General features: G+C 43.3%; 1 protein-coding gene across 1 annotated transcript in view; it reads right to left on the bottom strand.

Moving 5' to 3' along the window:
* The window catches only part of CCDC148 (coiled-coil domain containing 148), a 49,616-nt gene that overhangs the window by 26,424 nt on the left and 7,655 nt on the right, over positions 1-15,537 (bottom strand). The window contains exons 2-9 of the mRNA XM_039698604.1: positions 12,087-12,156; positions 10,375-10,496; positions 7,588-7,691; positions 6,937-7,019; positions 6,611-6,774; positions 6,271-6,366; positions 5,999-6,180; positions 490-628 (exon numbers count right to left, since the gene is read on the bottom strand). Of these exons, the coding sequence (XP_039554538.1) occupies positions 490-628; positions 5,999-6,180; positions 6,271-6,366; positions 6,611-6,774; positions 6,937-7,019; positions 7,588-7,691; positions 10,375-10,496; positions 12,087-12,141 (945 nt within the window). The 5' untranslated portion in view covers positions 12,142-12,156. The remainder of the gene's footprint in view (positions 1-489; positions 629-5,998; positions 6,181-6,270; positions 6,367-6,610; positions 6,775-6,936; positions 7,020-7,587; positions 7,692-10,374; positions 10,497-12,086; positions 12,157-15,537) is intronic.

The following is a 15,537-nucleotide window of genomic DNA, read 5'->3' as shown; positions in this document are numbered from 1 at the left end:
GGAGTGCAAGAGGAATCAGCAATCAATTTGAAAGCATTATGTATATAAAAATAACCTCTCCCTTAGAGCGGGAGATAACTTTCTACTCTTCATGCTATATATGTGCCACAGAACAATTAAAATAACTATTCCAAGACAGTGCAACAAGGCTGTGCATCCTCATGAAAAATGAAAACACCAAGAGAAGCAGAGTGGCATAACACAGCTATAAAACTATACAGCAGAAGCAATGCTAACAAATTATTTTTGTAAATTTAGCTGTAAGACTATGTGGAACTAAAAAATCTGCCCAGGAGTTGTTTTGAAGAGATGATATTTTAAAATTCCTGCAAAAACAGGGACATTTCTTCTTTACTGTGCAGAATAAAATTTATAATTAAGAAATGTTTAAATTAAAAAATTTCAATAAACATACATTCTTTAATACAACTGTTCACTACATAGTTTAAGAATTTGCATGTTTGAATGAATAGGTAAACCAGCACTGACCAGCTCCTGCCTGGATTTGTGGGGAAGATACCTCTGCAGCATATCCAGGTACAAAGTCCTCCTCCTCTGGAGATCACTTGGGTACTGATTGATGACAGTCTGGAAGACCCACTGATCTTCTTCCTTCCAGTCACTGTTCCTACAGGAACACAAAACAACCCATCCCAGTACAACTCAACCACTGCAAAGGAGGAGTTTGGTTCTGGACAGCCCAGCCCTGAGTGGGCTCACAGTCCTGATGATGTAAACTGATGTTGGGTTAGAGGTGACAAAATCAGATTAATGAAATAAAGCAAACATACATTGCTTTGCTGATGTGACACTTACCGTGGCATCGTTTGAGTGAATTGTTCTCTTTCTTTCTAATCTGGCTTTTTACTGGGGAATGTCACTGTGTTTCTCAAATATGCCACATGATTGGATAATCAGTGACCCCACAGGGAAAATACAGTGTAAAAGGAATAAGATGATCAGACTCCACCACTGAGCACTAAATAAATAATCAGAAGGGAATGAATGGACAGTCCTTGCACACATCTAAATGGAGATCTAGTTTACCAAACTCCTAACAGCCATAAACTCAGCAGCAAGGCATGAGAGTCACCTTTTTCTAGAGTAGGAACTGTAGGAATCAGTTTGCATGCCTCTGTCTCAGAAAATGAGAGCAGCAAGAAGTAGCATCCATCTGAAAGAATACCACAGGCTGGGATGCAGATTTTTAGCCTCAGTCTGAACTCTTGGCCCTGAAGGGATTAATGTCAGGCTGTCATTGTCAGCATTAACATCCAAGCAGCAACACTGAGTCAGACCAAAAGGTCTCTCTAGCCCAGTGACCTGGTTTCAGAAGTGACTAAGAGCCCAGGGATAATTAAAGGAAGGCAATCATGGGACTCTACCCACCCCCAAATTCCTGCTGCCTCCAGCTGCTGCAGTTGCTGGACTCCCCAAGCCAGCAGCCCTGTCTGTGTTCCACAGCACTGCATCCAGTGAGGTGTTGGAACAGCCTTATCCTTATGCACGCAGAAAGAGCAGGCAAGAAAAAATCCCAAAAAGGGATTTCTGTGAGAAACTCACATGTAATTAACATGAGGCTAGACTCCATGATCCACCACTAAAGAATCAGTAACCCTCCTCTGTGGGTCCTGACACACCTCAGTATGGTGACACCTGGACATGCCGCTTCAGTGACAGCAGTGAGAGTTCAAAGAGCTGAGATTCTGTCTTGCAACCTCTTACCCTGGCTATTTCTGCCCGTGCAGGCTGGTGAGCAAGCAGAGGTGTTCTGCCTCCAGAGAGGAGTGAGGCAGGGTGGGATCCGCCCCGGTCAGGCTTTCCCCAGACCTGGAGAGCAGGGAGCAGCGGAGAGGCTGCAGCCCGGCCAGCTCCACTGATTCGTGTTCCTCTGATGGCCAGCGAGCCACGACTCCCTGCACTGCCCAGAACAAGGAGGAATTCCTGTGCGACATCCTTGGGGGAGCAATCCGCTGGAGAGAGAGCCACAAGTGCTTTATTGTAAGCAGGGACAAGCTGACTGCCAGTGCCTTGGTTTGTCAGCTGTGCCAAAATTTGTCAGCTGTGCTGAGGTTTTGTCAGCTGCTCATAGAAAAATAGCGGGGGGAAAAAACAACAACCCAACCAAAAAAACCAAAACAGCATGACCCAGCCCAGCATATTCATAGCCACCAAACACACGGAGAATTTCAACATATCCTGCTGAGTGAATCTGGGATGCCACCTCACTCACACTTGTGTAAAACTGCAGAAAGGAATATCTCATCTAAAACAACTCTGAAAAGTGCCAACACATTTGACATGAATATTTAAGGTATTACCAAGTTTCTGCACTGTCAAGATATTGACAAACATTGAATGCTTGACCCAAATTTTAAACGTAGAGCTTGGTTTTCTCGTATGCAGCATTGTACCAGAGCACAGCCCAATCTTTATTTCATTTCCGAGCTGAAACACAGCAATTGTCTCACACGCACAGCCCGAGGCAGCTGCTTCCTTTGAAACAGATTTCCCCGGCGCTAATCCCCGGCCTCACACACTCCAGGGAATACAAACAGCTCCGGGGGAAGCTCCCTCTCCCCGCTGGAACCCCGCGGATTCCTCGCTCAGCAGCGGGAGCGGCAGCGGGGAGCGGCACCGCGGCTGCGTCCGTCTGCGGGCACACACGGGGACTGCCACCACAGAGTGACACAGTGCCACCGCGACAGTGCCACCGACACAGTGACACAGTGCCACCACACACACAGTGCCACCACACATGGTGTCACCGCGACAGTGACACAGTGCTACCACAGAGTGACACAGTGCCACCACACACAGTGCCACCGTGCCACCACACACACAGTGGCACCGTGTCAGAGTGCCATTATTTGGTGTCACCGCGACAGTGACACAGTGCTACCACAGAGTGACACCGTGCCACCACACACACAGTGCCACCGTGCCACCAGACACACAGTGGCACCGTGTCAGAGTGCCATAATGCCACCGTGCCACCACACACAGTGCCACCACACACAGTGCCACCATACACAGTGCCACCACACACAGTGCCACCAAGCGAGAAGCCAAGCCCTGGTGCCGCTGAAGGCGCTGCCCATCGCAGCAGGAGCAGCCCAGCAGGGGCCTGGCAGAGGAGCTGAATTGGCTCTGTCCTACTCTGCCGTTCCTTTGAAAGGATGCAGTGCCGAGTCTGCGAGACTCCATTCATCCTGCAGTGATTTAAATTATTCAGGCATCCTTGGAAATTGTGGAAAAATAAAATAGTGCTTAGAAAATCATTCTAACACACATCAGTCCAAGCCCACCATTTGTGGGATAGCTCACAACCTGGGTATGTTTCCCAAACACAAACATTTGTGTTTCAGCAACATCAAAAAAAAATTAGATTATAAAATATTGTAATCCTGTATAAGGCCTGAAAACAAACACAAGCTCTTCTTCCTTTTCTACAAGTAATGACTACTGCAATGTGCATCCTAGTGTGAATGAAAGTCGCACAGAATAGACCAGACCAGAACACTATCTTATTCTAAAGTTTCTTTTTTGAACATTTTAGGTACATTTTCCAAATTCTCTGTTCCAGACAGTCTAAGCTGTTAAAAAAATGGGATGTGCAATGGCAGAGTAGTATTTACTGAAGGTTTCTTTACTGTACAATCAGCATATGGTGACAGAGGAAGTGAAGTGGCCAAGTGACCCAGCTGAAGTGACCAAGCCATTGTGTTATCATAGTATCATGTGCTACTGAGCAACTTCTCAAATCGCAAAAATAAGAAAAGAATGTGTTGCAGGGGGCTGTGTGGTCTCTCTGGGCACAGAGCAACAGCAGTAACTGCAAAGGTTTGTTAAGGCTCTATTAACCAGCAGAGCACAGGGGACACACAGCAAGGTCGAGGACCTGTCACTCCATTTCTGACAGCATTATCTGTGCCAGCTGGATCACAGTGAGCAAGATGAATTATAGAATACTTCAATCACAAGGCTGCATCTTTGCAAACTCACAGGATATCTCCATGCAAATTAGCCAATATAAATGTAAGGAGTTGAGTTTTACAAACCCATACCTTGGAAGCAAGCAGTGCTATAAGAACAAAGTCTTTCTTTTTTTAAATTGAAAACTCATTTTTAATCCTGTTATGGATAAAACTATTGGAACATAAATGAGCAACACATTAGAGATTTGGAGACCAGAAGACAAACAAAAGTCCCCAAGGTCTAGTTTTAAATCAAATGCCTGAGATGATTGCTGGTGGTTCATTTATGATTCCCTCCATTTGCAGTTGCCAGGACTGGCACACTGTCCCAAAGTGGGTCTATGGCCCTGCAGCCTCCTACAGCCCCAGCAGACTCCTGCCCCACGTCCCCCAGCTCCATCCACTGCGTGTTTCCCTTCTAGAGATCACACCCTCCTTCCTTCAAAGAGCCACTGCTCGTGTTCAGGCTACAACTGATTTTCTTTCCAATGCAAATGTGGCATTTTATCTTTAAGTCCCAATATTATTTAATTATTGGTGCAAAATTAATAAGGAATTAATAAAAAATTAGCTCCAGACCTAAACTCATACCTTTTTAGATTATAAAATATTATAATCCTGTATAAGGCTTGAAAACAAACCCAAGCTCCTCTTCCATTTCTATGGCAGATTTTTCAACCATTTCAGAAATTATGTTGTCTATATCCACGTCTGCCTATTGTTCACTAGCACACATGCCGTGTAAGTCAAGGATTTTAATTTATGAATTTTCACCAAAATTGTGTTGATCATAAACTTTGACACAAATTTTATTAAAACTGCTAGAAAGACCTGGTACATATTTAGTGATTTACCATTTGTCACAGGTTCTCTTATTCAGTTTGTTAAAACTTCTGTAAGAGAAACTGTAACAATATCAGAGAACTGTAAAAGAACTGCTTAAATTTGCCATTTGTGGCTTCATAAATCAAAATGATTTGGTGGGATAAATCAAAACACTTTTCAATAAGTGTCATGTTCTAACAGCTAGGATGCTCCAGTAATAACATATATGTTTCAGGTGCCACACCTGAACACACAATGTTTGTACAGTCTGTACAAAAGATTAGCAGATCATAACGTCCCTTTCTATAGCAGCCAGCATCTTCAGCCTGTTTCAGCACACCAGACTCATTCAGCAGCAGGGACAGAGCAAACACTGCACTGTATGTGTACACAGAAAACCAGCTTGGAAGCAACATGTGATGGTTTTACCGAAGAAATTCAGGGACCTGCCTGTTCTCCCCAGTTTCTCCTGCCCAGGCTTCAAACCATTCCACTGCCCTACCCCTCAGTCTTTTGACAGCCTGAAGCCATCCAAAGGAATATCAGGAGATGGCAAAAACAAGTCAAAGGCCGTGCAATGTCTGCAGCTCAGTACCTCCTGGACTCTGGACAGCCTCAGCAGAAAGGCTAAGCTTTATATTATTAATACACAGCTTTATTGCATTTCTAGATCATTATGAATACTGCTCTTTCAATAAACATTTTCATTTACAGAAAAATCTCTCCTCTTTTTGGTTATCTGAATCAGAGCTATGTACATCTTTTACATTTCTCTATGATGACAATTACTGCAGTGATCCAAAATTTGTGAAAACATTGGCCTTTTTTATCTGCTCTATAGATGAAAGCCCAGGAGGTGTGCCTTGGAAAAGGACTGTACTTGTCTGTCATAATCTTGCTAGTGTAATTACTGTAGGGAAGGAGCAATTTCCATTCCTGCAAGAGCGTGTGCAAAGGACATTTGATGCACCCCAGACTGTTGGTTCCTCAATGCACCAAACAGATTGCTTATTGTTTCAGCTGGTACCTCTGGCAGGGACTGGCTTCACCCCTGGCTGTGTGAGCAGTGACTGTTCAAGGGCTGGGCAGAGCAGAGCTCTGCACAGAGCGAGCAGAGCCAGTGGCACCGCCAAGCCCAGCACCCAGAGCTCCCAAAGCAGCCCTCGGGTGCACGGCTCCCCCCGCACGGGCAGTACCTGGACAGAGCTTCCAGCTGCTGCTGCACCTGCTGAAGCTGTGCCCGGTGGCCGCTGGCCAGCTCCCGGTACTCCTGCACCACCAAGGCCTTCAGGTCGGGGTAGGGGCATTCCAGACACTGCAGCTCGGGGGGAACCTCAAGGAGAAGCCCGTTTTTCTCTTCAGAAGGGTGCACTAATGCCTGCAATGAAGAAATGCTGCTCAGGACACTACTCTGCATCATATCTACCCCCTCAATGAACTTCTACTTGAGCCTGTAAGGAAACCTTACATTTTCTTTGTGCTCTTCAAGCTCTCTTTCCAAAGCCAGACTTTCAAGGATGAGACCTTCCAAAATTGCCTTCTGTTGATTCTTCATAAATTTGATCTGTTTCATGAAACATGTTACTGTTACTCTTCCTCTTGCTACAATATGAAAACTCTTATTTAGAAACAGAGTCAATTTCCAGCCCTGCACTGCTACACTTTTACAGATTTACACCATGATAAAAAGGGGGTTTATGGCACAACTATGCATGTAAATTACAGTCTCAAAATTCAACAACAAAAAGAAAAGATAATGCTAAAAATATGGTGATAGTAAATTGCAAAAATAAAGTGAAAATACCAACCTGCTGTAACACTTCAGCTGAATTGATCTTGGGTTTCTGACAAGATTCTTTTGAGAGGTAACGCTGCACTTGAGACAGCTTGAGTTTCAAATCCTCCTTTAGCTGCCAGACAGGAACTAAAGCGTTGGTTTGATATGTGTCCCACTCCTTGGACAATTTCTGCTCTGCAAGAACATAAAGCTTTCTCAAACACACAAAAAATGTTACACAGCACCGTGCTCTGTAAATCTAAACCTGTCAAGGAATGGATTAAAAAACCCAAACAAGCAATCAAGATAATGTTAGCTATTAAAAAAATAGTTAAGGAATTAATAAAAAATTCTTACCCAGTTCCCTCAAATCAGAAAAAATGCTATTCTTATGGCTTTCTTCATCTAGAAAAGTCTTCATTTCTTCTTCTGCTTTTTGCCTGAAGAAAATGAACACGTGTTTTGCAGAAGATTTAATTTCTCATTCATTACATTTGCAAGATTGATGAGCCTCAAAGACTCCAATAATTACATTAAAAAAGGGATTCTTTGCATGGGAAGGTATGAAGTGAAGGACTTGGACACAAAGGTGGTAAAGAAGCCACAAATGCTCTTGTTGAGTACACGGGGTAATGGACAAGAGCACTGCAAATGTTCCCTGTTGTGTGACCTCACCACACAGCCTAGGGACAGCCTCTAAAGGCACTAAAAGGCATCTGAAAACTTCTGATACTCTTACAAAGACACAGTCTTCAGATGCTGCAGATAACTGAGCGCCTCAGAGGCTGCGAGAGCAACATCCCCTGCTCTCCTGCACCCAGGTGAGCTCTTCATGTCACAGACCCCTCTCCCTGTGGATCACAAACCTTCCTTCCCCACACAAAAACACCTTCAGGTCAGGTATTACAAACTTTTTTTCCTCAGTGTCCCTTGAATCAATTATGCCAGCCCAAAACTCTGTCTGCTTGTCTCTTTGGTAACCACTCATTCAGATTCCTCAGCCCTTACCTGCTCTCACTCAGTCTTTTATACTCTTGCCACCACACCTGGCGATGCTGTTTCAGCAGCATTTGCTCTTTGCTAATTTTTGAAAGTTGCTCTGCTTTTTTAATCTGCAGGGAAAATTAAAGGTTGTTTTGAACATATTCAACAGCTTTATCAAACGCCTTCACATGGAAACTTTTAAATACAGAATGATTAATTTAATAGCTTTTTAAAAAACTGTTTTTCCAAAGAACAATGGGGTCAAATGTAACCAATTTTCATTAAATAAGTTTGTTGCATTTCAAATCACAATTAATGAGAGGAGAAAGTTGGGAAAAAAAAAAAATCAGTCCATTTTCTTCTTTCCTGTCCCATCCCTATGTCCCTGGAAGTAAAGATGAAGAAGGATAAGCAGAAGAACAAAAAACACACTTTCTTACAGGTGGGAAGATGAAAGACTGAAAGTATGTCAAGAAAAAAATTTTCAAAAATATATTACCAGAAAAGAGGTTTTTTACAAAATCTATCCAATTAGAGAGGCTCTCAAACTGAGGACTTCACAAAAACATTGCTTCACACTTTGGGTAAAATAGGAATACCTGCTTTTGAAACAGATGGAGTTCCTGCTTAAACCAGAGGAAAGCCTGCCAGGGGAAGGCTGCTGAGGGGGAACCAGATGACTCTGGCCAGCCAGCAGCGAAGGAAAAAGGATCAGAAGCCTGAGAGAAGTGGTTTCCTCTCACCCTGCTGCCACTGCGACTGTCTCTGAGCTTGGTGTGTGCTGAGGACAAGCTCCTTTCCACTCTGCCTCGGTGCTCCCTTGCCATCCCTTTCCTCCAGATCTGCACCCAGCCGCTCCCACAGCTCCTGCACTGACCCTTTTTCCCCTCCTCAGCTTCCCCCTCGCACAGATACAATGTCCTATGGCAAAACAGCAGCAAGGCAAGAAAAATACAAGAGAAATCCTTGTGTTAGCTCATAACAGGGAGAAATGAATAAAGATCTCACTCCACCTAGTTCAGCAAAGGAATGACGTTTCGAGTGGAAACTGCTGGGACTCCACTTGGCTCGGGTGGAACCAACGTGCACCTTTCCTGGCCGGGGCAAGGCTGCCCACACCCGGGTCTGGCCCTGACCCCTCCGTGTTCACACACACACCCAGGGACAGCAGTGTCCCCGGCGTGTCCCCCTGCTGCCCCGGCTGGGCTGGGGACACCAGCAGCACAGGCGGAGGACTGCTCCTCGCAGCACTCACACACAGGGAAGGGCTGGAAAACTATTCTATACTATATACATTACATCTAAACTGAATCAGCCAAGCACTCGCTCTGCTCACCACTGCACAGAATTACACTCAGTTTGTGACTCTCTCGTGACTCTTGGCCCCCAGTCTGACACACACACACACTCTTGGTCCTGGTAGGCCAAGGGAACAAAACACCACCACTTTGGATAAACAGTCTTCATATTGTATTCTACGTCAGCACAACACAGACACAGCAAATGAAATAAGAATTGTGTTTCTCCTTTCTCTGAGGTTCAGGAATCCTTGTGTGAAGAATTGAATCCAGAAGAATTGTGCCCTGCTTTTGTCTGGGAAAAGAAACGTGGCCACACTTCTGCACCAAAGATAATGTCTCACTTTTATTGCTTACATACTTTCACACTTGAAAAGTTACTTATAGTTTCCTCTATTTCATAAAACATGTTACTGTTACTTCTTTCTCTTGTTACAATATGAAAACTCTTATATGAAATCAGACTTAAGCAAACAGAATACTGTATTGAAAGCAATTTGAAAATAGTTACATCTGCAAACCAATTCTAAAACCAAGTTTACAAAAAATAAGAAACAAAAGTTTAAGTACTTTTGTATGTAAAGTCAACATGCTCTTGAAATTATTTTATAGCAACAGCATTGCCATTTATTCATAACTGCTGTAATATTACCTTTTTTCCCTGTTGAGCTGTCTTTTTATTTCTTAAGCAGTCAGCATCTGATTTACCATTTACTTCTTTGGTTCTACTTCAAAGGAAGAGGAACCCAGCTTTTCAAAATCTGAAAGGCTTGAATCAGCAACAGAAAGTAGTAGGTGGAACACATACTAGTCTCTCTGGAGCTTCCACCATATATATTTCACTACCTACTCAGTTGGAAAACACTTGAGAAGGTGAAAAAAGAAAGATGAAAAAATAAAGCTTGAATGAATTCAGTACAATTTGGCATTGCCAATCCATGAAGCAATACCTGCCAGAATTGTTGATATATGATACCTACATGCACTAAAGAAGCAATATTATAAAGGAAGCATGTAGGTTTTTTCTCTCATTCACCCTTCTCTAGCATTAAACAAGGCTCCCCTTGTCTTTACCCCTTGAGATGTTCTGTACCAATTTATACCTTTCTGTCTGCTCCACATTTACATTTTATGGCTATTAAATATTTTTAATCTTCTTTAAAGTCTGCTTGACTTTTGGAAATCCTCACTTAATATCTTTTTGTTTGGCATTTTTTCTGGATCAGCCTTCCTTTCTCATTTAATCCCACAAATTCTTCATTGCCCCCAGGATTATGCAATAAGTTTGGGTGAATTTCCTCAAGGCAGTAAAATACAAATTTTTCCTGTCTTTTGGGAAAGTAGAATCCACACATACTTTGCATCCCTGATCTGAAGTCCCCACATTGACATTAACACATCCAAATCACAGTATAGCTGTGATGAACTTTCACATTTGACCCCCTCTGGCTGAAAGAAATATGGTCACTGAATTTCAAAAGTAGTCACATTACAAATAAAACAAAAATCATACCTTTAACTGAATTTGTGCAGAGGCCATTTTTGCCTCTGCAGCAAGTTCATACAGATGTTTGTAGTCAACAGGTTTGTACTTCTGGCTGCAAAGAGCATTTCTGGCAGGAACCACCAAATTGTCTAGTTATCACATAAAACACATAAGGACATTTCAAATTCTTGAGAAATAACTAAAGTGCAAGGCATAAAATGAAAGCTCTATAGATAGAAAGCAGAATCAATGTTTTCAACACTAGAAGTTTTCATACCAATATTGTTAGTTGGTGAATGACATAATATATTTGAAAGAAACATGCCAATATACTAACAAAAATCATATAAGAAACAGTAACCAGTGATCTGTTTACGAAAAGTTAATTTGAAAAGTCTTTAGTTTACATATGAATTTAGTTATCAATTCATTTTAAACTGCATTTACAGGCATTGTAATAACTTCTAATACAATAAATGCATCCTTCTTGCACTGATTGGAAAACTGCCTCAATGGTTTTGCAATCTATGGGTTGAGCAACAGGAGTAGATTTTTTCTAGACGGTGTAAAATTGAGGCACAATTACAATTGTAAATGAGCTACCTGAACTCTTGCCCTAGCACTGTGAAGCCCTTGTGCACAGATAGTCATTCTGCATAAGCTGGGAGGCTTACAGGGATAAGGAATGGGCATTTCCTCACAACCTCTGCTTCAGTTTTCTTTAGTAGTGAAATTGGCCATTATGTTTCTGCATTCCCTGCTAAGCCCCATGGCTGGAGGTGCTGTGCCTGACATGTGGCTTTACAGAGGGGTAAAAGGTAAAATAAATCCTGCAGAGCCATCCCACGATCCGCCTTCAAGCCTCCCCCAGGATTTTCATTTGTTGCATGCCTACACAAAGCCTCACAACACATCTCCAGGCGATGCCTCACCAGGGAAGGGTTTTTCCCAGTCCTCCTGCCAGGCAGTGCCCAGGACAGGCAGAGACTGGGCACCGAATAGATGGGAGCAGCCCTGGGGAGAGCAACCTGGGGATCCTGGGGCAAAAAATTGGGTATGAACTGGCAAGGAGCCCAGCAAGCCAGCCTGCACCTGGCCTGCAGGACAGGCAGCTTGGAATTGAGTTCATTAGTTCATTTTATGAATGGTGCCAGGGGGGTGTTCTGCCCCTCTGCTCTGCACCTGGACCTGCAGAGAACAACCCCCAGCTCCAGGCCCTGGCACAGGGGGACAGAAACCTGGCCCAGAGGCCGTGGAAATGCCTGGAGCATTTCTCCCGTGAAGACAGGCTGAGAGAGGTGGGGATGTTTGGCTAGAGGAGACTCCAGGGGAAATTAATTGCATCCTCTTGATATGTAAAGAGGGCTTATATGGGAACAGAAAGGCTCTTTGCCAGGATCTGTAAGTGACAGCACAAGGGGCACCAATTGCAGCCTGCAAGGAGGGTGGATACAGACAGGAACTAAAGGAGGGTGGGCAGGGCTGGCACAGGTGCCCAGAGCAGCTGGGGCTGCCCTGGATCCCTGGCAGTGCCAAGGACAGGCTGGACAGGGGGGCTGGAGCAGCCTGGGACAGGGGAAGGTGTCCCTGTCCATGACAGCGTGGAACCGGATGGGCTTTAAGGTCCCTTCCAACCCAAACCATAACCAGGGTGCTACAACAGTTCCTACATGAGGCTATTTATTGCAGAGTGCTTCATAAACAGTTGAGAAAACAATTAAACACGATAGCATACATACCTCCACCACTAATCCTATGAGCTGAAAACAACGTTCCATGGTCCAGTTCACCCATTTTTATTTTTTATACCTGTTGAGAAACAAACATAGGTTTTAAGAATACCAACATTGTGGATGCAGTCTAAAAATACTTTCAAAAAAATCTATTGTTTTTTGAGAAGAGGTACATCTCACTAAAAATGTAATTAGACAGAAATTCCTCCAGTTTATCTTTCACTTTAGGAGAGATTTCATGTGCCTCATACCATTTAGCAGCCAAGAAAACAAAATACTATTTCCTTGATGAATCTGTAATGCTGTGACATAGCTCATCTATTCTTTGCTTTGTGCTCTTCAAAATATGAGTCCCTCTATCCAAATATAACATCGGGTTTTGAGGAGTTGTTTGCTTTATAGAAATGAAGCCTGAAAAGTTCACAGTTTCCTTCCTTTGGAGATGCCTAGGTGCCTTTAACCCCCCCTGCAGTAACACCTGTGAAACCAGGTCAGTGTTTGGGCAGCAGTGGCTCAGCCCTTGGTGAGCAGCATGCATCAAGCACCCACATCACCATGGGTCAAACAGGCTGTTTCAGATGCAATGAGCTTCACAACACAGTAAAAAAATGTCTTGTATGTGTCAAACCCCGTACTTTCAATTCAGCATGCATTGGTGTCATCCCAGGTCTGGCACAGAAATAAAAGCAAGAGATCCACCTGAGGTGTTCCAGCTGAACTGAATCAACAGCTGAGTCACACCAGAAAGGAAAGGCCATGTCCAGTGAGGCTCCCCATGAACCCTCCCTCAAACCCAGCCACACTGCCAAAATTTCACACACACAAAATTCCATCTCTTTGTCACACCTTTGAGTTTGCCTGGTCCCACAGCAAGCAGTGACACAGCAAAGAGTAGAGCAGCAAAATTTATTCATTTGTGGAGTTATTTCCTCACTGTTCTAGTGAGATGAACTAGTTTATCCCTACGAACTCCAAGGATGGCACAATGCAACAGGAAGGTGGGAAGGACGACCAGCAGAAGAAATGAAAATGGGACTACCCTGCCAGAGAGCTATTAATGTCAGTCAAGTAAAAAGGTGAGACTGCAACAGAAGACAGTTTGCAGTGTACTTTGCTGTGAGCTGTCTGACACTCTGCATCCAGCCCTCTGCTATGGACAGTCAGTCCTGCCTGCTTTTTTTGGGTTTCTGATCATCTGAGCACGGCTTCTGCTGATAAACTTGGGAAGGGAGTACTACAGTGACTCTCGTCTGCACCATATAATGAAGGCAAAAATAACACTGATGGAAAATTGGGAGTACTCAAAAGCTCTAAGAAGATTGGATCCACCACAGGCACTTCCCTCTATTAAAACCTTTTATTACAGTTCCCTGCGCAGCTGCCACATCAGCGTCATTCTCCTGTATTGCACATTTGGGGAACCATCATCCTAATCTGGGCCCATCTGGCCAGCTTTAAATGACAAGCTTCTAACACAAGACATGCTGTCCTTTTTGAAAAATAGCTACGGATACCAGAAAGATTAGCAGCAGCAGAGCTACCCGTCTGGGTTATTTATTTATTTGGTCATTTGGCGAATTGTTGATGTCTTCTTTCTACTGGCATCTTTCTGATTTAATGTCAGTATTTGACCAAAACTTCACACATATTAACCTTAGCTCCGCCTCCTTTCACAAGAAACCAAGAGAATAGACCTCGAGAACAGAACTGAGGCAGAATAATTTACTGGGCATTTCTGTAAATTTAGGGCTACTGTATTTGATGAACCAAGCCCTTATTCACTTCTAGCCAACCTGTTTCTCTCTTCCACAATAATGTCATACATTTGTATCTGATCTCAGCCTTTCACAGGCATTATTTTCTGTTATTCAACCTTATGACCTCACTAAAACACTGAAAGTAAATGTTAAGATGGTTCTGGAAAAGGACAAGATCCATATAAATCTGCACCTTATCTTCAGGAACTAGCAAACATACTAATCAAAATTATAAAAGCACTGCCAGTTATATTTATTTCTGCTTTAATGCAGTTATATCTAGAAACTTCTCCAATACTCTAAAAGTCCATCTAAGCCCAAATTCCAATACCCTGCCTCAAAGCTTTGCTCAAACTTCATTGCAGGCTCTAGGCTGGGAGTCTTGATGCATCTTAGAAAGAAAAAGTGCACAAGATCAACCAGCCACCAGGCAGAAGTCCCTGTACATAGAGATCTGTCCCCCAAGAATGCCAAGTCAGCTCTGCCTACAGCCAACCACAGCTAAATCTCTTAGCAGTAAAAAACACAAGGTTTATCAAATCTTTTTCTGCTCCTTTGACAATTTAGTATTTCACTATTCACTGAACTCTTTTAGGCAACAAAAACATGTTCTCTTAAAATATTTCATCTCCAATTCAACCAAACTCTTCAGTACATTCTTACAGACTCTTCTTACATTTTTAATGCAAGCCCTTGCTGGTGTCTGAGGTATATGACCTATGTTTATTCTCATATATGGAAATAGCCAATATTGAGGCATGACTCTCCTTCATATCATTTGAATAGAAATTAAACTCCCCAGTGTCAGTCAGCATTCCTGGAAGAAGCAAAGCCTGGTGCCTGCCACATACTGCCCCTGGGGATGAGTCAGGTCCAGCCCAGGCCCAGTTCCACAAGTGAATGCTCCCAGTGAGTTTAACCAGTGATTTTAAGAGCCTAATTCCACTGTCTGGATTCAACAAGTTGTTTGCATACATAAACCTTTGCAGATCTGGGTCACTGGGGCCAATTTTCCCTCCCAGCTAAAGTGCTGCTCACCAAGCAAAGGACAGATGGATTTCTGGCAGGGAGGCACAGTGCTCAATGAGCCAGACATGCCTTTTGAAACATAATTTCTTGTACACGTTTTAAATCACTCACGTTATTAAATGCAAAAATCAATAATATGAATCAAGTTCTCACAAAACACAGTTTAGTAGCCTCACCAGTGGCAGCAGGGCCGGGGCTCCACAGGTTGGTGTGAAGGAAGGACACAGAACCCGGTGACAGCAGGTGTCACAGGTGTCACAGTCCCCTTTGTGGCTCACCTGATGTACTGCTGGGGCTACACCACCAAAAAACCAGAGCTGAACCACAGACACTGAGAACAGCACCAACAGCAACTTGGATTATACATTGCAGCAGAGGTTCCTAGAAAATAAACTCCGGAAAAATCCCCACTCTCAAAGGCCCTTATTCTCAGTGCTCTCTTTTGAGTATCTGGCTATGCCTTGAACATTTTGTGGAAGGCTTTCTAAAACATTTTAAAGTTTAATGGAAAGGTTAATTGCTTCGCTACTTCATGTTTTCATTTTTAAAAAAGGCATATTAATATACAGTTGTTGAACCCTCTGACCCTAATTATTGTTAAGGAAAAGAGGCAAAGATTCATTCCCATTGTAGGGTGTGGAGTACAAATAACAAACAAATAATGAGCTTGA

This window comes from Passer montanus, unplaced genomic scaffold (assembly GCF_014805655.1).
Source record: "Passer montanus isolate IOZ18808 unplaced genomic scaffold, ASM1480565v1 scaffold128, whole genome shotgun sequence".
In the NCBI taxonomy this organism is placed as follows: Eukaryota; Metazoa; Chordata; class Aves; order Passeriformes; family Passeridae; genus Passer; species Passer montanus.
The sequence above is the reverse complement of the archived record's forward strand: the minus strand, read 5'-3'. Positions and strand labels throughout refer to the sequence as shown.